Here is a 27,171-nt window from a genome sequence, read left to right on the forward strand (position 1 = left end):
TTGTTTTGGCTTTTTGGAATATTAACTCAATTAACATGTGCAAGGGTACACTCCAGCCCTGACACATAACATGATCTAGTTCTGCCTGAAATCCATCGATTAGTCACTTCTTTCTCATAAAAGGAAAAAAGGTGTTTTAATGAATACACGTGATGCTTATTATTTGGATTGGCAACATTTGTGCCTTCTGTGCCTGAACGGCACTTAGAATAGGTTAACATTTGGTTTACAACACAACAATAAAATTTGCCTTTATTGCAAATAAACAGAGTATTCACACCTTACAATATTGTTTTAGATGCAGGATTATATTCACTCTTAGAGGATCTAATATTAATATAAAAGGCACATGCATTTAATGTTTTCCCACCTTTTTTATTTTCCAAGCAGTGTTAATACGTATTTTAAATATTGCATTTACTTTGTTAAAACATGAAACTACTTATGTACATTTGTTTGCAATCTGAGAACACACACCATCAAATAATCATTTGTACAGTAATAACGTATATATAAAAAAAAATAATCACAGCCCAGAATTTTTAACATCCGCTCCCCCATTTGCGTTGATTTAAAAGCTGCCCTAATAGGAGAGAAGCCTCAACATTATAGTAGTTGAAACAGGAAACAAACACCGCTCTCTTCTAATAATTGTCTTCAGCTGCTTTGATTGGTTGCAGTTAATATTAATAGTATAACCTTTAAAAATTGTGGAGAAAGGTAATACTTTATCTTCACTCCTCATATTAAGGCTCCAAAGCAAGCTTAATGAGAAACCATTATAAAATCATACTGCTAAATAGTATCTTAACTCACAATTCAGCCTATATAATTGTATCAGTACTGCAACTGACAATTACTACTGATATATCAAACTTATCTTTCTTACACTGTGCTGCTCGGGATGTGTGTCACGATTACAGCATTAACTACTATTGGGGCTTACGTAGCAAGACGGAGTAGCGTTCTACCCTTACCACATGAATACAGAACTCAAATTTTGCTTACAGACAGAAACATGGTCTCAAAACCTATGGATATGTGTCCACGACACAAACCCCACAGGCATCTGGCAGCCTCTGCTTGGAGTTTGTCCTGGGCTGACATGACATCAGGGTCACAAGTCAGGCTTTAGGGACTGGCCAAGCTTTTTAAGAGGGCAAGACCACGACAGAGGCACATTTCAGCATACCTGGCTCTAAACAATGCCCTCCATCTTCACTAGCACAACGTGACATTAAACTCCTCCAACTAGTAGTGAACAAAAATAATTAGTAAGTACATTTATAAATGACATTTTAAAGACTATTAACATATAAAACATTATCTTTATGAAAATAGACCAATTTCAGCGCAAGCTTGCCTTTTTTGGAGAGGAGGACACATTTTTTTTATTTTTGAAAAGGCAAGTGTTCTCCTGGACAGCTGCCAATAATCTTGTGTAAAATGTCCTTAAAGCAAGACAAACTCCTCTGTACTAAATCTTTTTAATCTTTTCTTTTCATCCTCAGAGAAAAGGTCATTTTCTTCATGGAGTGGACTGGAAGCAAAGTCATAGTCTCTAGAATGACCCTTTACAAAAGTAAACAAGGGATATTTCTCTTTAGATGAAGACTTCAGCATCTACAATGTAAAACACGCACCAGAGAAAATATTAATTGGAAACAAAGAAATACAGTAAGTAGTGATACTTATCTGATGATGACTGCGAAATAAAAAACGCATTTTTAAATTTGTATTATCATCATATTCAAACATAAGCATTGCACAATCTAAATGTTCCTTCCTCCCGTTAACCATTCATTTATTTCCATTTCTTCTTCAGGTAGCTGGTAATTTTATGCCTAACCCTGCTTCTCGTTCCATACAGATCACCTCTGTGTGCTGTCTGTTTCAGTGCAGCTGGAGCTCTTGTAGGAAGATAAAAACCCCTACAAAATAGTTAACGGCTGTAACACTCTTCTCAAGCACAGGTATGAATTCTGCGGCAACTAAGCATCTCAGGGAGATATTTCTAGCGTAGAATCAGCATGTATGAAAATCAATGTTTTTATTAAAAGTTTAACACCTACATCTATGTCAATAAGCCAATCGAGAGCATATGGCTCAAAACAGACTGACAACAGTAGCAGGCTGTAGTAACCAGAGTGCCAAAACTCTACGTTTATAAATCTAAAAACTGAGCATGTAAAAGTGGCTGGTGGGGAAAGACAGATACTGAAAAACAGATCAGCGAAATACCTTTAATAGCAGATAAAAATCTGCCAAATACTGAAAGACATTTCACCCTTCCAGGCTGATTTGGACACTTAATTGTTTTGGGGGGGTTATTTTTTTTACTTTTTTAAAATTTCTTACCTGCTTTGAAAAAACAGCACAGTCATGCAGTAACATGCAGAATTACGTTAGCCTAGATGTATATCCTGTGTGGAACTAATATCACTAAACATAATTTCATGAGAACAATTAATCTAATACAGTAAAAAACCCCTAAATAGATCTTTAAACAGTAAGAACTATTTTAAAAAGGAGAGTTGGGGCTGAGGGGATGTTTTAAAAAAAATAATCAATCATAACAAAATCCGTGATTTTTACTGTGGTCTGAAATTTTCCACTTTATTCTTGTCTATTTTAATTGCATTTGGCTACTTTAATGTGAAACCTGGGTAAAAAAGTAAAAAGCTATAGGAGAGACATGCACACATTAATAGGCAAAAGCAAAAGAAGAGTAACAAATGAGCGCTAGAAAGTAAAAAGTTTGTAAGACATACAAATGCTTTGTTTCTTGAGAAGACTAGATAATTGGATGCAAACCCTTCCAACTCCAGGGGCTGGATACAAGCTGCCTTAGTAGGAAGAGAAATTGATAGCCGCACGAAGGCTGTTTGCTGGTCTGTGAGTGGATGGATGGACTTAGGCCAGCTCCGAATTCCAAGTTTCCCACAGAAGACTCCTTGGAACACTGCATCTCAGGGGACGCACGGTGCCCAACAACCATCGCACCTTTAAAGACGGTCCCTCCAAATCAGGACAGAAATACACCTGCAGTTCTACTGCCATTGTCTGTGTTCAACTTCCCCTGACACCTCCCTCCCTGCAGGTACAGGTAACACCTCTCTGTGTACTAAGGGAGAGGATGAAACACTAAATACAGAACACAAACTGGATAGACAGGCAAATGCCTAAACAAGAGTCGAGTGGAACTTGGTTAAGGTTACCGTAATTACTATCATGCTACATCACACTTAGTGATCACAGATGAGTTTGAAACTCTAAAGAATATTAAAGTTCTTTAGATACCACTGCAATGATTTCTACAGAGAAGTTTCTCAATAAACATCAATATTTTTTAGTATTTCAGTGTTAGACCCAGACTGCCACTGTTGTTGCTGCAACGATTAATTCTTTGTGCTGAACTACATCCAAGTTCAACACTCCATCAGTCCAGAGAACTTTTCATTTCTGCTGAGAACCTGGGCTACAAACAGGCAAATGCAGTTGTAGCCCAAGTGGATTATTTATTTGCTGTCATGGGTTTTGATAGGGAAACAACTCACTGCATTAGCAGCAAGACAAGCCTGGTACCAGTTAACTAACAATGTAAAGTAGCTGCAGAGGCTGTGGCCAGGGAAAGGCAGAGCCGTCCCAGGGGCTGTGCAAGGCCAGAGCTTCTTGCTGACCTCTCGGCTCTGCCACATGGTGTGGAGAAGCCAGACAAACTGCTGTGCCTGCTCGGTATTTGTGCTGGAAGTGCAAAACAGAACTAGGACTACAGCCAGTCAGTAAATCCATCCTTCTCAAGTCTGGATGTGTTTCCAGGTCTCCCTGATCTATCAGCTATTGAATTCCAGGTATTATTAAACTACTTAACAATAGCTGCCTAACTAGGCAGTACAGAAGCAAAGGGTAACTTGAATGCAATTTGGATGGAGTTTCATCAGTCACTCCATTTGGGCCTTTGATTTCAATGCCCTAATTTCTCTATTACTGAATATATGGCTCATAAGGTTTATCCTCAAATAATAAAAGGTAGGTTTTTTTCTTCCACCTCTTATTGCCCACAAAAGCAGTGAGAACCTGGATTTTTTTAGTCTAGCCTACGTAGGGCACACTGGGAGTGTACTGTGCTTTGCAGTTCAAGAGTCACTGCACTCAAATTGCAAACAAAGGGAAAAATAATGGAAGAGCAAGAAAAACCAAAGCATGTGAAGGAAGGACTGAAAGATTATAGAATATTTCTCGCACTGTATTTGTACCAAAACTTTCCTCTGTTTTCATACTTATTGTGCCTGAAATATATTTATATAAAATAATTTCACTAATATTAAATAATTTCTGTCTAAAGTACCAGGATACCAGCTCCAAGACTTAGATTAGCCATGAGTATTTTCACAACATATGTGCAGAAAAAGATACGTACTTAATCCCAAACTTGAAAGAAAAGAGAGAAGGGGGGAAAAAAGAGAGAGAGAACTTCCAATATGACCAATTTTGTAATTAGGGTTTTTTTATCATGTTGTTACACTCTTTCTTATATATGATAGAACAGGAAATCACGGAAGAATAGAAACTTCACTATTTAAACTTCCCGTATATCTGTTGCTTAGGAACTTCTGCTCCTTTAAATCTATTTTCCACTTCTGTGTGTAAGAACCAAAGAAACAACTTCAGCATCAATCAATACCTATGAGAGATTATATACACTATTAAGTTTAAGAATCCTTTGTTGGCTATAATACTAATACCACTTAACAGGACGTTCAGAATGCTGCAAACATTTAATTCTTTGTGCTGCTGTGATAACTACTGTGGTTAGAATATTAAATACGTGACCATCTTCTGCTGCCGCTGCAACCTTTCACAGACTATTTTTTTAAATCACAAAATGCAGTTATTTGCTGCCACGGCCAACACAACCTCTTAACAACGCTGTATTTCATACACTCGCATGCTGTACTAATCAAGGCAGAAAAAAACCCCAGTTACGCTTGGACCTGAAGGAACCCCTCGCAGTGTTTTTCAAGCGGAGGGGCAGCACCAGATCAGCTGGGCAAGGCCCGCTCCCCGGCCTCCAGCGCTGCTGCCGAAGCCCGGGCGCTGCCTTGGGCTGGGCGGCCCCGCCGGCAGCGCGGCGCCTGCCGGACATTCCCATTTCAACAGCGCCACCTGGCGGGCGCGCCACGCCGCCACCGGCCACCCCGCCATCGCCCAACGGGCTCGGTTTCTCACGATTGTAAAAGCGGCAATAAAATACCGAGGGCTGTGTCTGTTTAGAAGAGCGAAGCTGATTCTCAGCCCTTATCCCTACGCAGCACACGCATGCCATGCTGGCTTGAGGGATCGATTTGGTAAGGTCGACACCCACCTTGGTGATTTCTTCAGATGCCTTCTCGAAGTCCTGTACCGTTCTACAATAAAATCCTATCGTGCAGCTCGGATCCATTTTTTTGAATGACATCTTTTTGGGAGAAGGACAGTGGAATGACTGCAAGTTTCACGATTAAAAACATGAAATACACAGTTACGGTTAGAATGGTGCAGACCAATGCATTTACTTTTTCCCACCAACAGCTTTAACATACAATCCCCCGTATTGCTTGAATTAAAACCCAGCACACACCTTCCAAGTAATTTCTCCCCCCTCCACCCCCAAACATTCAAGTAATTCCACTCTTCTTCACATGTATAAAACCTCCTGCTGTTTACGCTGTATATACCAAACTTCCGCGCGCCACCATGTTAGTTTGAAATCTGTCAAAGGTCTGCCGCTCAGAGCAGTACTTTATGAATATTCCCAAGGCAGAGGAGGTGAACGCTCTTCTGCAAATTGAATTTGTAACAGCTTTTGCACTATCTTACAATTACTGCTTTACTACCACCGCCCATTGACCCTCTCCCTCCCCCAGTCTCTGTAAAAGAGACATAATGGAATAAACCAACCTCATGCATTTTCCTTTAGTAAATGAAACGGGTTAAAAACCCTGCAAAACCCACAGAAGCAAAGCTAGGTAACACTGATCCACAAGTAGGAAAAAACCAAACAACATGCTGTGCTTTATAAATGCTTCTTTCCTAACGTGAAATCTCTTTTCATGACAGATGATGCTCTGACAGTGCAGCAATCCGATACTATCAGCAGCCATGCTCTAAGAAAAAGCAAACAAATACAAAACCCCTTTCCCAGTCTCTTCATTCCCAGTTTATGAGAGAAAAGGTAAGTGTATGCTTTCCGCTGATCCTGTGCTTATTTGTTACAGGAACTGTAGTTTTGGTGAAGCTCACTGTTTAATAACTGAAATTATTTCATCACCCCTGACTGTCTCTCAAAGGTTGTCCTCTTTATTGTGCTTCCAGCATGCAGGACTAGCCCGTCCACCCTACCTCTATTAAATCACTAGCAATCCTGCTACAGCTGCTCAGTAACAAACGCTAACACGCCTCGTCTGCACCACTCTGCAACAGAGATACCGCTGTACTAACATGCAGATTTTGTTTTTCATGAACTTCCCCAGTGAATATGCCGTGCTATTGCCTTTCACAGCTCCATGTCAGCTGTGCACAGCTCCCAGCTCCTCTGGCACCGCTGCTCAGCACAGAGCCAGGACAGCTTACTACCACCACAGGAACACCAGGACAGAGCAACGCAGATTTCTCACCAACACCGCTGTGCTTCCTCTATGAAGGGTAACTACCAACTGTTACGATCTCACCTGACTGTAGCAACAGCAACCCCTGACACCAAACATCAAGCAGCCTGTGTATTAGAAACTGCTTTTGTCTTTTTTTTTTTTTTTTTGCCAATCAGAAAAGTCGATCTGCAGAAGATGACAGCACTAGTTACCTAATCTGAGCGTGCCTGTCAGTGTAATAGTTTTATATATTGAAGTATATAATTCTTTACTTGTGATTACAAACCTCAGTATTTCTATTAAACCTCTGCTAAATAACAGAAGCAGAAAATAAGAAGTTCTATTTCTACAAGACTGATTTTAGTCACCATTTTTTCTCCTAATTCTGTTCAAATTTTAGATGCAGAAATTATATTTTGAAAATTCATTCCTGAGTCATCAAATATATAAATCGAACCCTGCCTTACATACCACATTTCGGCAACAACACTGCAACTACAGTTGTGCTGTACTGTTCAGGGCAGCAGTCTTAATGCTACACAAATCACCGTAAACAAAGAGAAGTGGGTAGACTTCTTTTTCTTTTTTTTTTCCACTCCTCCAAACAAATGGATTCTGGAAGCCAATACAGAGTGGATTGATTTCCAACTTATTCTGGACAATTTGTCAATTTTGAAAATACTCCCTACAGATAAATCTAACAAGCAACTATCCACACTAAGAAAGCAATTTCTGTTTACTTTTGACATTTCTGGACAAAGATATAATACTATTAAATGCACTAAGCATTAAATTCCAATATATTTTCTGTCTGCAGAAAAGCATTAGGTTGCGATCAAGCCAAACTGCCAGCTTGCGTACATTCAAAATACATTTTAAAACCTCATTATTATTATTATTTGGAAATTCATATTGATGCCAGTCTGCAGCATGATCTGGAGGATTAGTCATGGGAACAGAAACCAAAAAGAAGTGCATTTTTTGTAGCTTGGACACTGAGCTGCAGTGTGACCCTTAAGGAAGTCACTTGAGCTCCGCTTCTCTGTGCCCTTCCCATCTTTTGTCTGACTTTCCCAATTAAACTGTAAAATCCTCAGAGAAGGCACTGTATTTTACTACAGTTATTAGCACAAAGGGGCAAGGACCTTGGTTATCATCCCTGGCTGCGGCCACAATACAAATAGGTAGAGCTGGGACTCGCTAACTCTTCTTCCAAATACCTCAACAGGGTAAAACTAAAGCCATCTCTAAAAATAATGAAACTCTGTCTAGGGTATTTTCTGATACATTTTTCTGCTATGTTCCTTTTTTTAATTTGGAATCTTCTAGTTTTCTATATTCACTTCTATATTATATGTCCCGCTAATTAAAGCATCTTGTTAAGTATAAATACTGAAAAATATGTAGTGTTTGCTTTAAGTGGGCCCCAGGATTTGACATTAGCCCTGTGTTAAGTGCTTCGACATATTTAAGTACTTTTCCTAAATACTATTTGATGGTATTCTGATTAAAGTATTGCGGTCAACTTCAAGATATGTTAGCAATTCTTTCTTTTCATGATGCCAATAGACAGGACCATTGCAGTCCACTCCACTGTTCCCAGTTTAAGTTAATTCTTAGCTGCTCTACAAAATAGAAGCCATGAAGATACACGACTTCATTACACACCATTTGACTTACATTCCAAGTGTAAATAGTCGATTTAAGATCACCTACTCAGTTCCTCAGGTGTGAGACTGAGTTGTGTATGACTCACTCCCACGATCTACGGGACTTTCCTGTGAACCTTCAAGAACTCTACATTGAGCAGCTAGTATTTTAGAGGTGGTGGAGATAAATATATATTCTTCCTTATTTAAATGTGATACATTGTTTCTTAAGCTGTGTTTCCACATTTAGGAGTATTTAACTTCACAGAGCACAGTGGCATGAGGAACCACTACTAGTAACTAACCAACTCTTCTCCAGCAGTTGATGCTGTCCTAACCAGTGCATGCACCCAGAGAGTGTTTCTACATTGAATGAACAATTGCTCCAAGGAGACTGGAAGTTCACGTGGAAGTTGGATAGAAGAGAGTTTGTATGGATGCGGCTGAGTACTTCCTACTGTGAGTACTGTTGCTATTGAACACTTACTTCTGCAACCGGTCATGTTTTCCCATGGCACATGTAAATTGAGTTCTTTAATAATCTCCTTTAGCTTTATCTATTGTCAATTCAAGTTATTTGGCAACAGGTTAAAGGAAAGGGAAAACACCACTGTAAAAAAAGCCAAGTATGATTTCAAAGACGTAGGCACAGCCCAAAAAGATGCATCCACTGCATCTACATGAACCCAGAAACGCATGGCCTAGAAAGGGGTTGGGGGCAAAGAAAGAACAAATGCAGCACCTACACTTTCAGACCTGTCAGTTTCTTGGAAACTGCTATTCCATAAAACCAGCTTGACTAAAAATAATAATAAAACTCGTTAAAAGGAACAGTTCAGAAGACTTGAGTAAAATTCATCTAGTCAAGCACAAACCTCACCGGTAAGCCTCAAAAATTTCTACTTCTATGAAGACAGAAAAAGTGACCTGCAAAGTCATCAGGAGCAAAAGTTACAATTAAAATGATAACCACCTACTCCAGTATAGAAACAGGATGAATTTCTGAGTAAAGCAGCAGCAAGTAAACCTGCAGGAATTCTGGTTCCAAACAGATAACAGGCTTCTATTATTGAATACTACAGTAAATTCTCTCCATGATGTTGACTGCAACTTGAATTTTAAAAAAATAAAATAAAAATGACCAAAAAGACAAACTAACAAAGCCAAATCCAAATAACTCCGGTTTAAAATCTGCAAATATTGCCTGTTTTCTTTGATGGAAAAATACTTTGAATGATCATCTATTTTTGAGGTTTTCTGATCATAAAGAAGAAACAGACAAAGATTAATAAGGTAAAAATTAAAACCCCATATTGAGTTTTTAACCTCTGGTCATTTTTGTTGATTATAGGCCTATAAAGAAGGGCAGGACTTTGATAAATAACATGTAACTGTAAAACCATAAAGATGCAGCTAGCCAGAACATCTCTAAATAATTAGTGTTTGATTCATATGGGAAGAAAACAGTGCCAGGTCTATATCCATACTACCTCAAGAGGGAAATCCTTTATGCTGACATCTACAAAAGATTGGCAGTAATGAGGATCCATGTAAATCAAACTGTCATCTACAAGGACAAAACAGAAGACAAGTAATTCAAAAAACACCTTATTATTACACTGCTTACAATCCAATTTCTATGCAGAGCAGCTGAAAAAAAAAAAAAAAAAGCCAGCAAGTAACCGCTTGCCAGGCTGATATTCATTGACTGAAGCATAGGTTTTTGCAGGACAGATTAACTTTTGCATAATCAAATATGCTTGTATAAGCAGAATTTTTATAAAGTGATGAGACTGTCATTTAATTTTGGGTGATAAAATTACTTTTACAAACACACAATTATATTCTGGAGTTTGCATATGAAAAATGTATTGTGCTACTTCATCCTGACAGGAAGAATATATTGCTTGTCATTTAAGCATCAACTAACACCACTTAAACTAGTAAAAAGTAAATATGTAAATAAGAACTGCCAGATAGTAACAGCAAACGCTCCTGAAGTTTGGTGAAACAGATAAATTATGCCTTGTTTATGCAACAACGGAAATTAAATGTACATTTTACAGAATCCAATTACCATATGGAGTAAATGACAAATGACTGGACTTGGGTAGATATGATGAATTAATAAGGTACTCATTTTGCTATTTTAATCATGCTATTTCCCACTGGTTCGATATTAACTTCCTAACTCTTAAAGAAAAATATTGGAGAGACATAACGTATTAAAACACTAACCTTGAAATCCAGCAAAGTAATACGACTGCTTGGGTTTGCCACCAATAATACCAACACAATACTCAAGGCTTAAAATTCCCTACAACAAGAACATTAAATAATTAGGACAGTGTTAAACAGAGTAAGTATTAAACTGAATTAAAATCTTTGCTCTCCCTTTACTGTTTTCAGGCAAACAGCTTTTTTTCTTTTATTTTCTTTTTTTTAAGACTGAATTCATGACTTTCTGGGCCTTGACTCAATTTTTAGAGGCTTACAACTGATCAAAGTGAAAACATACCACCACAAATTCCAGAGAAAGTCCTCCCTTTTCATGGGATGCCCATAGATTGAGAGAACTGGCAGTATCATTTTTGAGGAGGAGACAAAACATGATGTCATACAAGCTGAGCACAGGTTGCTTGGTCAAAAGGCATCAAAGCGTTCAGATTTACAGAGTTCATATACATCTACATTCTGTGGCCCTGAGGGCCCTCTTCTTTTTGCATTCAAATGTAGAAGTCTGTCTAGAGCATGAACTTTTACATCATAGGGAGAAATGCCAGTTGAAGCAAGAGTAATTACAAGATAAAGCTCTAAAAACAAGAGCCCAAAACATGGGAGGAGAGACAGACACCCAACAGACAAGCCCCATAAATCTTACTGGATGTTGACTGTGAGGGTAGAGGAATCAGAACCATCAGTATGTAGCCGCTTTGAGAAAGAGACATTACAAATACACCTAATAGGATTTAAAGAGGGACATGGGGTGAAATACAGGAATCGTTTCAGTCTGGAAGTGTAAAGAAAGATACCCCTCTACCCATGGCAAAGCTAGGAGCCGCTATGGACAGAAAGCTGGCATATCAGCCGTGGGCTACAGTCACACCAGTGCTGCCAGCATATTTCTGTTCATTCGGGTTGAAAAGAGTTGGGTTCTGTAATCCCCGTGCCTGTGCTAGCACACAAACCTAGCAGATTTATCATTACGTAATAAAATGCTGATTTTATCGATATACCTTGTAGTGCCGGGGAGAAGGATTGACCTGTAATACATGCAATTTTACCAAGGTAAGAACATGTCAGTAGTTTACCTGACTGAAATTCCTCTGTCCCCCACAAGCTCTGGATGCAGTCACAGACAACAGACACCAAAGAAATCACCCTTGATCATCTCTCTATTAAAAGTACCTAGCAAAGAAATGGAAGGAAAGAACCTTCCCTCCCTCTCCCCTCAACGTATTTCTACTCTTCTCGCTTTTGTGAGGTTTTGTTACTTAACAGGGCTCATTAGGATTTGTGAATATTCAGTCTTGGCTTAACACAGTTCTCCATTAGTTATCCCACCAGCTCCAGTGGGAGCTGAATTTTGCCAACATTGAGCACTTTGGAAAGCTGAGCCCAACTGTTCTAATGCAATTGAAGCCCAAGACCATTAAACACTCTGAAAACGGAACAGCCTTTAAACGTCCATAAATCACAGTGGTGTTCCTGTAGCACTAGGCAAGCATTGGGTCCAAAAACTTGGATAGTGGCCCAAACTGGGAAGATTATCAGCTGAGCTAAAGTGAAATCTCCATCAGCTGGCAGTCGTATCTATATCCTCTCCTCTAAGAGATCAACCATTAAAAGTATAACCGTTACATTATCACTGTATAAGCAGGGAAAACTGCTCTCAACAAAATGATTAATATTTAGTGTACTAATAAGACCAAAGGTTCTCAAGATAAAACTTTCTCTGCTTAGACAATGATAATGTAACATAACAAAACCTGTTGTACTCCTCACCTGAGATGCTAATAAAGTCAACTTCAGCATGGTTTATACAGGTTAAGAGAAAGTACTTCTTATTTAAAATATGAATGAGAAGGCTTTTTTAAAAAACGCTCCTCAATGGCTGAGCATTACAGACCATTAAGGCAGATCAGAGGCAAAGGCTGTAACAGCTAAGGACACATCCTCTGCCTTTGAAACAGAAAGGGAGCAGAGCTGCTTAGAGTAATGACTAACTGTTTAATCTATGGGAATTTTCTTGTAAAAGTGAATTATAAAAAATTTATCAATTTTCATCCATAAATATAAAATCCTTTGTAAAAATTACCTCTTGTACTACATTCTAAAATCTGCATTTTTAACTTAAATCCAGACCCCAAGAAATTTAGTCGCTTCTTTTGAATAGTCAAGATAGAGATTGAAGTGACAAATATATGCAATTGAAAGCCCTCTCCATTGCTTCCATCTCTCTCCATCACAGTCTCCATTATAACAGACTGCAAAAGGCAGTACCGGGCTTGGTAAATGAGCAGCAGAAATCGCCCCAGTAAAGCCAGTTGTACCAGGCAAGCTTAGATAACGTGACTGTGCTGTGAAACCCACTGCCACGCAAATGTATTTCACACTGCCCAAAGAGTGTGTTTGAGAGCTAAACTGAGAAAACCTCTGCAGGGTAAAACTAGACATAGATACCTGTCAATAGTGAAAGCCAGTATTAAAGAACTGGAGTCACTGAGAAAGCCTTATGAAAGTTGCAGAAGCAACTGTTTGTTAGCTTACAAACAGAGGCGCTGTGTGTCTTCCTGGACCTGACTGACTCAAAGGCTTTTCTGCAGTTAACATTGAAAGTAAAGTTAGGTTGCTGTAGATCACGCCTGAGACAACAGGCTTGTCTTAACTGTGTCAGAATTAATCAGAAAAGAACTAAAACTTTTCCAAAAACAACTGTCTGAAAATACAAGGAAAAGAATCGGGAAAGAAAAATAATTTAATAGCTCCATCACTTAAATAAAAGGCTTCATCTCTTGATCTCCCCATGCCATTAAAAGAGACCCAAGTATTTTTCTTAAATTTTACAGAGAAGAGACAGGCACCAAAAAACCCCAAAGTGAAACAGAACAAAAAAAAAACCCCAAAGATGTTACAGACTTAAGATTTTGTTCATGCTACTACATTGTGGTATTTTGAAAAATTAAACCAAGACAGATAAACAGCATCATGGAAAATGATAAAGCAGCAGGGCTAAGAGAACAATCTCTTAAGAGATGTATTCTTGTGCTCAAGAGGCAGGATGACAGTACATCTTCAGGTAGTAGTACCATATGCAGAACCTCTGCTGTGGGTGCGGTGGGGGGATGGGGGGGGAAGGGAAGAAAAGAGGACATCAAAGGCCTTCCTTCCCCCTGCTTTCTCCTTGAGTTTTACTTTTTTTCCAGTTTCTTTTTATTTGTGGTAACTGCTTGCTATTCCTGCATCACTGTCCTTAGAAACATTCATCCTAATGTCCAGATACTGGAAAACCGCCCAAAGTTGTGACTAAAGAGATCAAAAAATTCTATCCTCTCTCTTTAAGGGAAGAAAAAGACAAAAGAAAATGGGAAGAACAAACAAGCAACAACCTTAAACCATTTGACATTTAAGAAATTAAGAAACGGAATAAGGAATTTGGTATATTTATATTTTTAAATGCTGTCTGATACTTACTATAGCACAACTCTAATAGCATATGTAACTAAATTACCGTTTGTAATTTCAGCCACTGCATTAATGTCTTTTCAGGTAGCTACTTTAGGAGTAGGACAGTTATCACTGCTTTACCAAGGGACATCATGTGCTCTGCAATTATGTCTGATCTTGTAATAGGGAAATTTAAAATCTGTAAAGTCAAACTTTACAACCTTCAACTGTAAAATCACCACCACGCATTTAATAGGTAGAAGATTACCATCATGAAGTCGCTTTTCATATCACCTCGTGCTAGTATTTGAAAAGTGATTGAACTCTCATTTCATACCTTTACAAACTCTAAGTAGTCCATGTTTGTTCTCTCTCCACCGAGTCTCACAGGAACTAATATAATTACAGCTTTTGTGTCTGCTTTTCCAGAACCCATACAAGAACACTGTCTGTCAATAACATCTGAACTGTAGACTGAAAGGAGACACACAGAAATATTCATATTTAAAACAGAACTGCTAGCTTTTGCAAAGACACACCTACAACATGTCATCACTTAGTCTGACAAACTAAAACTGCAGTCCTTCAAAAACGGACTGTCCTCCTGAAACACAACTCCTGGGTGACTGATGAAAAACAGTGTTATGCCTCCTCATTTTCAGCAGTATTTCATAGAATGGTAATCTGCTGCTGACATAAGATACATTGCCAAGGAAGTGCAGAAGGGGTAGGTTAGGAGAAAGCCAATAAATATTTATTTACTTCATATAAACTTCTTCTAAAAGGAGTAATTTAAAACTTGAAAGCCTACCAGTAACACAAACATCTATGCTTTTAAAGAAAAAAGACAATGATTGATTTTAACAAATACTCAAGTTCACTGTCTAAAGTTAACATTGCACAGTCCTTGAAAATGAGTGAAAAAACTTAATGTAGTATTATTGCTTATTCCCTCCAAACTAAGAGAGATGTAAAAATCATCACCAGGACAAAGAAGCAAAAAACTAATAGAATTTTAAGTTTCCACTGTCATTGTACGTCAGGCAAAACTGGTTTGTAGTGTATGATTAAGCAGTGTCTCTTTAAATCTAGTTTGATTGATTACCCCGGGATGTCGGTCTCGTCTGTCCTATCCCAAGATCAGTTATGACATAACTAAAATTTCTGGCAGCTAAACATGGCTACTGAAGTAATACATTGTGCTTCGATTTGAAAGACTATAGTCATCAGTGTAAAGTTTCACCACACACTTAGTTTATCTTGTCATCATTTTCTGCTCCTGAATATCCAGCGCTCTAAGCTCCTCTGCCCGTTATTGATTATTTAAAATGCCATGCTGGAGCAGAAGAAAGGTTACCACTGACTCGGGTTAACTATCCTGCTCACATCTTTGAACTCCAAGCGAAAATGACTTCTAACTAGTCTAAGAGACTGGTGCAATGGTTTTTTTCCACTAGAAAAATCAGTAAAAGTCATAAAGAATCCCATGAGGCAGAAGACAAATAAAATGTAACTGACAAATGTAACTGAACTGAAGTATTTGAAAAGTGATTGAACTCTCATTTCAATCAGCAATTTCAACAAGCAATGTACGAAGCTTTCAAGTTGTGATACCTGATTCTCAAAGAGAACAAACATCTACATAGATCAAAAACTCCTTTGTCTGTTTATTTTTTTCTGTTAGAGCTCTACTATTAAGTGCTTACTGAAAGTCACGGAAAGCATCTAAAATGTTTGCAAAAATCCACATAACCACATTTACCTGTACAATCCTGAGCAACATAGACTGTAACTCCTTGTAGCTCAGGGTCTCTGGCTTCTTCAACAGCTTTTCTAAGTAGAAAGACAAAAGTATTTAACTAATCTCTGATTTTAAAGACATTAACAGTAAGTAAACATAAATTATTAGATTTTTAGAAACAGGTTGGTTATAATTGTGGTTTGGGGGTTTTTTTTGTTTATTTTGCCATTTTTTTGTGGTGGCGGTTGGTGGGTTTTCTTAATTCAAGACACGTTCCATTCCTGATAAATACAGATGGGTTGGGGAGTGGGTGTGTGTTTGTTTCTCAACACTGGATCTTGGTATCCAATGTAATATGGCAACATGTTGTTACCAAGCAAAGATGACAATATCTGATTATTTAGAAGAAACAATGAAAACCACATAAAAAAGCCCAAAGAAACACATTAACTTACACTGAAATTCATATTCACTACCTAATTCTTCTGTTTATAACAATTTTCTGTCATGTATATTGAGATAATAAAGGCTAAATTTGCTGACAGAAATATTTTCAACTCAATAGATCTCTTTAATTGACTTCATTTATCTACCCACAAATTAGCATCTCATGTCTATGAAAATAAAGGCTAACACATAAAAACCTGTAAGGTTTCACCAAAATTTTCAAAAAGATAATTGCTATATTAGGCTATCCTCAAAAGAATAAGAGTAACGGGCCTAAAAACTAAAGGAAAATATATGTCGATAGTCTGAAGCATGATCATCAATCAAGGACAACATTTGTAAAGAAATTAAACTGTTCAAAATAGAAGATTAGCCTTTGACTTCAATACACGCTTGCATTAAATGGTCACTATCCCTTTATTTCACAGTATATTTTGAGGAATCGTTTAATACAGTCATTCTCAAGTTATGAGCGAGCTATACATTGTTAGCACTGCTGTAAGAAAGAAAAGAGGCCTAGGAAAGGAAACCTTTGCAGTGCTGGAAATTACCAGTGGGTTTGTTCTGGACCACATGCCCCCCTGCTCCCATTATGTAAACAGGCTACTGCAATTTAAAGTAGGCAAAAAGAATTCTGACAGTTTCTATCATCAGAAAAAATCAGAAGAAAACATAAATAATGCTAACCTCTCACATCACTGCATGCACTTGCAGGTATGCACACAGATACACCTGACTATTTCAGTACAGGTTCACTTAAGATTAATATACTTTTATACTAAAAATCAAATTTTTCTATTCACATGTATGTATAAATGTATGAACTTCAGCTTCTGCTACTTAAAAAATGTATTAGTGATGCCGTTTATAGGTAAACTGGAATCCACTGTGAACATAAGCTTATAAGGCTATTAAAAACAAACCAAAACAAAAAAAATCAGCAATATTCAAAGAAATGGCTTATAAAGGCAGACAGTATGGAGAAATTTGACTTTCGACTTTTTTCTAACCACACTGAATGTCACAGTCCTTTTACTTTTACTGTGATATAATTATAATATTAATAGTCCCATACATTTACAGTTTCACAAGAATTTGATGTGTGCAAAGAAATGCTGAAAACATCAATTTTAGCTCTGACATTTCATTACACTATCAGTACATTACAGCCCCCAGGTTACAGTATATATAAAAAAAATAATCTATAATGTTATGCATGTTCCAAGGTTGAAAGTGTGGTTAGTTTTTAGAACATTTCATTAAATGCAGCTCTACTTAAAAGCCTAGGTCTGGGAGAGATACTTGGCACTTCTACTGCCCAAAATACAGGAAAACAGGAATGTAGGTTTTTTCCTGAAATAAGATTGGATAAAAGCTCAGAGTTCAATCCCTGCACCTACTGCTATTTCCCTTCCTGCCTGTGAAAAATCTCTAGAATTGCTACTAATATGGACATTTTACAAAGCTAGTAATGAACAGTTAGATGCTCAATTAAGCCGAAGCAATCTCATGACACTTTGAAATGCTTCTCCTGTAATGTGTAAGGCACGGTAACAACAAAGAATAAAGGTATTTTTACCTTAAAATGTGTGCAACAACTGCAGGTCCGTACCAGTCTCCAGCAATTTTTCCAGACTTCTTTCCATATTCTATTAGCTGATGTAAGCCAAAAGCTGCCAGTGGAAAGTCACCAAACCAAGAAATTATTTTTCTATGATAAACTTCATTTCTCATTTCATTGTCATCACAGTTTCTCTTTAATGTTCCCTGATGATGATTTGACAGGATTTTGGGTTCTCTTTCTGCCGTAAGTGATGCTTCAAAGGATGCTGTCAGCTTTTTCACTGTATGGGCTGTCCATGATTCAGAATCTGAATTGTCAATGTCCAATGCATCTGGCCAGACCCAGGCTGCAGCAAGAAAGTTTAAGATGCGTATTAGGCTTAGCATTAACGTTTTGGTACACTTACCAAAGCATGTGCCTTTCTCCCCCATGTTCCTCAAACCAATAATATATATTTTACATATGGAGATGCAAATGTCAGTGTTAAAATGTAAACAACTAATTCGAGTGGAGTATAATTTGCTTTTATTTTCTGCTGAATGATAGGTGAAATGAAATACTAACAGTGGTACATTTGTTAGCAATTTATATTATCCGAGATAGAGGTCAGACTCCACGATCCCAGTCAAACATATAAGATATACCTGATTACAAGGCACAGGTTACAAAAAAGTTAGCTATTTGGTACCATCTAAAAAAAAGTTTTATCTGTGTCAAACAAGACGTTTCAAAAGTTGTTTTTAATTCTTCTGGTTTGTCAGTTATTAAAAAAATATAGGCAAACCTGAGGAATTATTCATGAAAAAACAAACACTTCTTCCTGGCAAAATGCCAATGCAGATCAGCAGAAAAATAGACATTTATTTATTCACTAGATTTGTGAATTCTTTGCCTCGATTACAAGACAAACTTGTTTAAATATTATTCAGCGTAGTATCTACAGTCTGCATTTCTAGTTAAAGGTTTCTCTAACAATGCAGCCTACACACCACGTTCCTCTTACAGCATAATGGTGGTTCAGCATATCTAGAGAACAGAAATGCTTCCCTTGTCAGATGACTGAAAGTCTCTCCCACAAGTTCAAACAACTACTTGCAACACAAAGCATGTGTTCCTTGCTTGGACCACAGCGAACATACTGTTTAGATCAGAATGTATCCTGAAGGTCTACAACAAACATCCCTGAAGGGGAAGGCTGCCATGTGCAAGCAAGGAACAAACCCCTACAGAAGAAGTGCTTTTGCTCAGTGAGCCAGATTTGGGTAAGCTCCTGGAGGGTCAGAAAGCCGCCATTACAGCACTGAGAGGCAGTAATTACTTTTCTGACAGGGCGCAAGAACTGCAGCCCTCCTAGCTCCTACTGAAGTACCTATGTAAAAGTCTTTGAGAAACAAAGAGGAAGCACAGAGGCAACGATATTTTAATTCTAAAATCTAAAAAAACTTAAGGCTCCAGTAATGTCACAAGTATTGCTGGTGATGGCCATAATCCATGCCACCCACTCTTACTACAGTGTGACAACCACCTTGTATCAATGCCTCTTACCACGAGCGGCACCCCTCTGTGAAACCTCGTGTTAATTTTTCATTGCAGACCCAGGCAGACGCATGCATAAGCTCAATGTAACATCACAGGCCTTGCTATTCCTTTGCATTTAAGTCAAGTGTCTTAAGTACAGGCACTTCAAAGTAAAACTTAGAAGCACCTTAATATTTAAAATAAAAACTCATTTACAACATCATTCAGCAATATCTAGAACATTCCACGTAGCAGTGGAAGTGTAAGTATTCCAGCTCATAACTGCAGTCAAGTTTTGCTTTGTAACAGAAACAATACCATTAAACTATAATGAAAACATCTCTGGGAAAAGAGTAAACAGCGATGAAAAACTTAATGTAAACACTTAACTATGTTTCAAAAGCTACCCAGACCTCATAAAAAGCTTTTCAAAAGATAATTCACCAGCTGTCAGAAGACTAGGTGATGAGGAAAGTAGTCCAGAAAGACCATACATATTCCTTCTTCCTATACATTTGGACTGCCATAGAAACACTAGCACTCCAGAATCACCACATCACTTTCCAGATTAGGATGCATGGGGGACAGTGCAAGGAATTTTTTGTAACCATAGATTTTAAAGATATAAACCAGGGGGTTTTTTGTTTGGGGTTACTTTAGAACGAGCCATTACACATTCCTACTCACAGGTAGTCTTCTGATCAGATTTTCAATTTTTTTAAATGTATGTATAACAAAAGTTACATTCAAGAGATTTCTGTTCTCAGCGGAAGTATTTTCATATGTCTTGATATTTGCCGTCAGTTGAAAGGGATAATGAACGTTTTATGACTTAAGTATCCACCACAAAAGGAACATTCAGTAAGGCAATCTGACAGTTCGGTCCTCACACTGCCAAGAAAGACAACTTTGTGATGCAGCTGGTTTGGGACTATGTTCACAGCTTACATCATAAATGCACAGTACAAAGAATTATCAAAACAGGCTTTCAGAAATATCTTATCCTAAAGTATTCCTGGGATCCAGCAAATGGCTGAGTAAACAATACACTGTATTCTCTCTAACTAACATGCCTGGGTGGCTTCAGGTCCATGTCTTGGATCATTTTGACAATAAGCAGTGGTGATAGAGGACACGACCAATTGTTTGAAAGGGGCAATGTGGTAGATTTATGGAAGGGATTGAGAAGAAGGTGGAAAGAAAAGGTGGCTAATGAGAAACAAAAATATCTCTATGCAGGACATGGCTCAGCTTGGAGGAATAGGGAGGACACGCACGCCTAGCCTTTGAAAGCAATAAGTGTTCCAAGTCTCTTAAAGCTACCTCTTTCAAACAGCTGTGACAGAGAGTATTTTGAGCTAGACAGCGATAAAAAAGGGAAGTTCCTCTGTAAGTACATGCAGGGGGGGAGGGAGGAACTGAAATACTGAAAATTTCAACACAAAGAATGATGTATTGAAGTTAGATTAGAATCCTTCTATTAACTCAATACATTAATACTAGAAGAAATTGAATAATGTACAATTTTAAAACTGCTAAAAGAACATCACTTTTGCCATAGCCCACAGCTATGTGCTGTGGAACTCATTTCCACACCCTGAGTTCAAGAAATGAGTAAGTTTCAAGAGAATTGGACACTTGCATGGAAAATAACAATACTCAGGTACGGGATCACACATTTTTGTAGTGTTTTACTTCACAGTTAGCATCTGTGGAGTTCCCAGTCTCTTCCTCTGGCATGCTTTGGTATTTCCTTTTACAGAAATGGAAGAGTAGGACAGCTAGATCACTGCTCTGATGCATTGTAACAATTCCAATATTATTAAGGAGTCCAGACTCAAAATGAGCTTGTACTTTCGAATTGGGCTACATAAAGACCATCACACTCTCCACAGAATGGCCATGCTTATCATGCTGAACACTGAGATCTTCCCTCAAAACTTACCTCTACCAAGAAAATGAAGCATAAGTCCTTGAGCCAGCAGCATTTGACCAGTTCTCAGAGTGCAACCCCAACCACAGTCTGTTGTTAACACAGACCCCTTTATCTGAGGAAATTCCTCTCTGTAGGTCAGCCAGATTCTAGAAATAAAATCTTTACGGAACTCCTCAACATTTCCTGAAATCTCTGTGTTGATTTTATCAAAATTGGACCCATCTGTAGAGAGTTCACCAGATTCTGTAAGGCAAAGCACAACTGAAGTTACAACTTGATACAATGCTCCTGTTATTAGAAGGAAAGTAAAACCCATACAACTGTTCTATTAGAAAAACTGAGAAAACTTGCAAAAAATAACAATCACTTCAAATAAAAGAAAGGAAAAATGGAAGGCAAACACAACAGAAATGTGCCAGATGGGGGGGACGCAATGCAGCCAGCACTACTGTGCCAACAGAATCATTGCCTTGCAAGTAAGCAATCACTTAACTCACCTAAACATAAATGGTCAAATAGATTCTTAAAAAAAATGCACACTGGAAAATGGTATCAAAGGCATTGGTGTAGTGACTCTTTGTACAGGTATTGTCAGTATTTCAATCAGGAGCTTTTAGAAAGAAAATCTCAAATTGATAGGTAAATAAAGTGCAAATTACAGCACTAATACAGGAAGAACAAGACTTCAGTGTAAAATCTGAATAAAGCAGGTTAGGATGGGTCGCATTAGTGGCGGTATGGATATTTAAATGAGTATTTTCTGAGCTTTTCATAGTTACGTTTTGAATTCAGTAACTGGCAATGACAGACTTTCTAGAAGATTAAAAATATATCCACAGAGCTCCTGCCAAGTAAGATTAGAATGAGTTAAGTGCTATGTACGTACCATCAGTTTTGAAGTGGTAACATTTTCCCAGCAGAAAGACCGGGGAGTTTCTACTGAAGTAAGTTTTTGTTTTCAACACCCAACCTAAAATAGGTACAAAACAAATACACATCTGTGACTGAAGTATTCCAAACAGGAATGCTAATAGCATCTGGTTAAGCCAAAGGTAACCCTTGAAAGGGGAATATAAAGAAAATGTACTGAAATTGGGGTTTGCTTTCATAAAAGTTTAATAGTTCTATAGATCACAGATTATAGAGTTCTGGTTTAACAGTAACAATGTTACCCATATACGAATGTTTCAATATTAATACAATGGCACTGCTATGCAGAAATTGTTAGGATGCAGAAATCCTAAGGCTGAGCTTAAGTTGCTTTGTCTCCACTGTGAATTCATTACTGCATAGTTCGATTCTGTGAGGCTTCTGACTCCTGTAACATAAAATAGGCTTCACATATGACCAGTGAAAATGCATGAAGTACTGCTCTTCCCATAGGATTAATTAAACACCACAAAATTAAATTGCAGATTTCAGACACAAAAGGGGTAGTACAATATGCTGTACAATATCAAAGGGCCAGAATTCTGCTTTTAGGTTTTGACAGTGTCCCCAGGCAGTAGCTTTTTCACTTAAGTCTAAATCCTATGGTCTTTCACATCCTAAACCCAGAGTTTCTTAACTTTTTCCTTTCACATATAGGGTGTAATGAATACTATTCCCCTTCAGCCACATGGTAGCCTTAAAGAAAGTAGAAGAAAAAGTATCTTTTTGTCTTGCCAGACATCTCCAAGGCTGTTATGAGAATTAACAAATTTATCAGAAACCTGGTGGTAAATCTGAGCAAACTCAGTCCCAGAGGGAAACTAGAAGAACTAAGGTTAAGGACAGATTAGTAAAGGGCACACTTGAAAATTTGTTCGCTTATAAACAAATTACTGATGTTCAACTGTGGAAAAGTACGTTACTCAAGTGTGTGAAGTAGACTCTTCAGCAGTTTGTATTTCACAGACCATCCTATTTTTTCCAGAAAAGTACATATAAAAATAAAAAAATCTTTGCGCAGATGATTCCATTTTATCCCTGTTTAAAAGCCTAAGCAAATCCAGTGTCATTTACATAATCTATTTACTGTTTTCAAAATACGTAATTTTAAAAGAAATTATGCAAATCTAGTTGAAAAATTAAAAGTTTGTTTACTCAGGCTGCTCATATTATCGGAGTAAAAACGGTTTCAAGAATCTTATTGCATTTTTATTATTGGTATTAGTTAAGTTTCTGAGTCATGATCCCACTCATGTCAACAAGAAAAATTCCGTTCATTTCAATGGAGACAGGATCTTACCATACACTGTTTCACTTACTGTATTTCATGTTGTGCCATGCAGACATAAACTTTGATTTTATCTTTTCTACTTCATCTGTCCCTGTGGCCTCCATATTCAAATTCTAGAGAAAAAGCCATCGCTGTCTTGCAAGTCATTTAATTCTGCTACTGTAAAAACAAAAACATAAACAGATCTATGGGCACTGAGAACACAGGGTACAGTATCACCACCAGAGCACACAGGTACTTAAGCCTAACATGACTAGAAACGGTAATGAACTTGCAGAATCCTCCACTACCAGGGACAGAGAAGCAATCACATGTTCCATGAATAACTAATAAAATAATTTAATTCCAAATATACACCAATAAAATTACTACACAAAGCTAAATAAAATATAATGTTCTCCAACAGCTCTATTGCTCAACAAACTGATCTAGAGCATATAACCTGTGCTGGCATACAAGTACACTCATTCTAATTGGCAGTGAAATGAAGAGATACCACGCTTTTCACTAAATAGAAGAGATGCTATTCTCTTCTGCTGAATAGAATACAATAAGCACTTCCCTCCCCCACCCCCATCAGGGGTTCTGAGCACCAATAAACAAATCTTGTTTATTGCCTCAAGATATCTAATCAAGAATTTTCTAAGCCAAAGTTTACAGGCATTGAAGGAATTGCAAGACAAAGTGCAAGATGTGCTGTGTACATGTGCAAAGCAGAAAATGTGTAGCACTGAAAACGTGTAGTAAGTGACATAATTTTGTACAGAATTAACTTGCTAGAAAGGTAACATGAAAAGATTATTAGAATACTGTTATAAAATCCGTGTTTACTTTATATCTCTTCTAATTATTAATTGCAGTGCAAAAAGGGCTCTTTTCTGATTTGTGCTGTCTACAGCAGTACAGCGGTATTACGAGTGGTAAAATGGTGGCAAGAGCCACTACATTGCAGATGAATTCTGTAAAAACTGCTTATAAATTTTTCAAGGGGACGAGTGGAAGGGAATGCATTTTTACTGACTCTAAACTGCATAATAAGATGGACTTCACCTTAGAAGCAACCTAGACTGGTAATAATACAGAAAGAATATATACTACCTTTATCTCTGTTTCTAAGAAATCTGAGAAAACCCTTTGTAGTCCATCTGCACCATTTGTAACAGGGAGTTTGCTATTAAGTAATAGAGCTTCCTTCACTGCATGTATTCTGTCAACGGTTCACTTTAAAAGAGCAGATACTGGAGGTTTTCTTGATGCTGTTTGGTAGCTCAAACCCTTGCACAGATAGATGAAAAATTACAAGCTACTGCTGCAATGGGAGATCTTGTGGGACATCAAAAGTTGATCAATAGTGGTACATCAGTGCAACCTTCACTGAATTTTTAGCTAAGTTCTGATAACATCAGATGATGACACGAACAAAAGCAAACCATCCCATTTAATTAACAAACTTGGATCAGGAGCATACGCCATCACTGACGCTACACATAACCTCCTTACTTTAAAAGGAGAATCTAGAACTGTATTTACCTTTCCATGCATTATTCTCCATTGAATTGGGATCAAAAGCAGGATGAATTCTAAACCATGTTACTTCTCTCTATGGGTGGCATATTTTAAGTAAAACCCAGCCACTGACAGTGTAATCGAAGAGAGTGCGATGACGTCAGGGTGCCAATGTCTTCGGAGCCTGAGGGTACATGCACAGCCACACTGTTTCTGGGATCTGTAGGTAGGGCAAGGAAAGCAGTGGTCTACTGCCCAAGCCACACCCAGCATGTTTTCCCGCTATTTCATTGCATTATTTCATCAAAATCTGTCAACAGCTTTTTGATGAACAAGAGGCCATGCAAGCTCACAAACACGGGGGACGATGACATTTTTTAGCTAATGAAAACAACAAATGGCTACAACCTTACTATGATTAGCCTTGTGTTAAGGTTTTGTAAGGCAAGGAAGAAAAAAGACAGTTTACGGTTAGATTTTAATTTCCTGCCTTTTTTCCCTTCCTTTTCTTCAGGGAAAAAAAGAAAAAGACAGACTGACTGTATCACTGACTCTGGATGGCAAAGCTGGTAAGATGAACTTCTTCAGGACATGTGTTTGGTCCGGCCTGTCTTCACATGATCAATCAGTGACAGTCATTTATGCAGAGGCCACTGATTGCCTTAAAAGCCAATACCTACAAAAGCTCCCTCTGGCTAAAATTAGAAATGAAATAAACTCTACCCTTCTGAAATGGCCGGAAGAAAAAATTATTGAAATGAGAAAGAAGCTCATTTTCCTTTAAAAGACAACGGTCATCCCAGCACATCTTTCTTTCATCCAGTTACTGTTCTTCCCAAGCATTATACTAAAGATGTGAAAAGGACTCCCAAGAAGAATGCTAACACAAAATGGGCACATTTATTCTACTGAAAAAATGCGGGCTCTTCCCATCAACGTAAGAAGGCATCAGTAATAGCTGCGCTGAAATTAATGGAACAGCATCAGGAGAATGTCACAGGGAATACAGATTGAAGCCCAAAAGGCACAATGCAACCCCCATTATTAAATCTAAAGCTAACGGCTTTATACTGAAGCTGCCTCATTTAAGAAGTTACCTAGAATGTACATTACTAGGACAATGTTACTTCAGAGAGTGGCAAGACACACCTGTAAGGAAAAGAGACCTGTCCTCTCAGAGCTGTCATCACTGTCTGCTGGGGGATGATGGCAGCAAGCTGACAGTTTGTTACTAGCCATGGAAACCCCCCCTAACAACAGAATTAGTTTGTTTTCATTAACAACGCAAGAACAACCTAATGAAACTGCAGTGATGGGAATGAATGAAGTCTAAATGTGACTGTCTTTATTAATTAAGAATGAAGACCCCCTTCACTTTTTTTTCCTACCTGGGAAGAAACTGAACTAGCAGCGGTGACAGTCAGCAAATCCCACAGAGAAGTCCCTGACAGAGGATAATGCCAAGGGGTCATTTTTAAGGAGGTACCCCTTTCCAGCTGTAAACACACATTAAGACAGATAGAAATAACACTTTCTAAAAGGCAGGTGAAAAAACACAGCCTTTTTTTTTTTTTTTCCTTTTTTAAAATTCTGTAGCAAAGACGGCACCTTTCGCCCATCCAGCATTTAAACCCGAGGAAGCGCTGCGGGCGGAGCAGACGCCGCTCTGTCCGCCCGTTCGCCCCCCAGCTCCCGGCGGGCGGCAGCGCTTTGTGCGCTCCCACCGGCTCCCGCGGGCTTTGTCAGCAGCCGCCGGGGGCCCGCTCGGCGGCCCCGTTCTCCCGCCAACCCGCTGCAGCGCCGGTACCGCGGCCGCCCGCCGGCGGCACAAGCAGGGCCACCCACCCGTGCTTCACCCCTCCCGGCGAGGGGCACGCGGGAGAGCCCCGGGCCCTGCCCGCCCGCCACCGGCCGCCTCCTCGCCGCCGCCACTGAGGCGTTTCGTCCCGCCCGGCGCCGCGGGCCGCGCTCCCGGGCAGCGCTGCCCCCTGCGCACCGCGCTCCCCTCACGGAGCCTCACGGGGCGGCGGGCGGGTAACGCTCCCCAGCTCGCGCCGCCGCCGCGGCCCTCCGGGAGGGGGGTGTGGAGGAGCCGCTCGCACGGCGCCCCGCCGCCGGCGGCCAGAAGGCGATGAGGCCGCTGCTTACCCGCCCGGTGAGCTCCGTGGCGCAGCCGGCCCAGGAGCGGCCTCCCGGGGCTTCAGCCGTGAGGGAACGACGCGGAACTACAGCTCCCGGCGGGCGCCGCTGCGGGAGCGGGCCGAGCGCGGTGGCGGGCCCGCGCGGGGCACGC

At 39.0% G+C, this 27,171-nt stretch overlaps 1 protein-coding gene across 4 annotated transcripts; it reads right to left on the reverse strand.

Annotated features, from left to right (window-relative positions):
• Positions 1 to 354: 354 nt before the first annotated feature.
• Positions 355 to 27,163, reverse strand: ATG4C (autophagy related 4C cysteine peptidase). 4 transcript variants are annotated; one of them, XM_056355684.1, is made up of 13 exons: positions 27,027 to 27,141; positions 26,267 to 26,374; positions 24,903 to 25,098; positions 23,401 to 23,531; positions 22,038 to 22,121; positions 21,161 to 21,394; positions 17,713 to 18,043; positions 15,708 to 15,778; positions 14,283 to 14,419; positions 10,517 to 10,595; positions 9,769 to 9,845; positions 5,366 to 5,485; positions 355 to 1,623 (listed from the first exon to the last, which is right to left on the reverse strand). In XM_056355684.1, exons 4-13 carry the CDS (start codon positions 23,474 to 23,476, stop codon positions 1,453 to 1,455), a joined length of 1,380 nt encoding a protein of 459 aa, XP_056211659.1. In that variant the 5' UTR covers positions 23,477 to 23,531; positions 24,903 to 25,098; positions 26,267 to 26,374; positions 27,027 to 27,141; the 3' UTR covers positions 355 to 1,452. The 4 variants fall into 4 exon arrangements, with proteins under 4 accessions (XP_056211659.1, XP_056211660.1, XP_056211657.1 ...); XM_056355685.1 differs by lacking the exon at positions 24,903 to 25,098 and having other exon boundaries at positions 17,713 to 17,806; XM_056355682.1 differs by lacking the exon at positions 24,903 to 25,098.
• Positions 27,164 to 27,171: the final 8 nt, after the last annotated feature.

This window comes from Falco biarmicus, chromosome 11 (assembly GCF_023638135.1).
Source record: "Falco biarmicus isolate bFalBia1 chromosome 11, bFalBia1.pri, whole genome shotgun sequence".
NCBI lineage: Eukaryota > Metazoa > Chordata > Aves > Falconiformes > Falconidae > Falco > Falco biarmicus.

What these genes read in the sequence shown, in the direction of transcription:
- ATG4C (XM_056355683.1), bottom strand. Translation starts at nt 23,476, where the DNA reads ATGGAGGCCACAGGGACAGATGAAGTAGAAAAGATAAAATCAAAGTTT. An exon ending in ACTACTTAGAGTTTGTAAAG is followed by an intron (nt 10,596 to 14,282) that starts GTATGAAATGAG and finishes TTCTTGTTGTAG; the next exon opens with GGAATTTTAAGCCTTGAGTA. An exon ending in TAAAGGATTTCCCTCTTGAG is followed by an intron (nt 5,486 to 9,768) that starts GTAGTATGGATA and finishes TGAAACTTGCAG; the next exon opens with TCATTCCACTGTCCTTCTCC.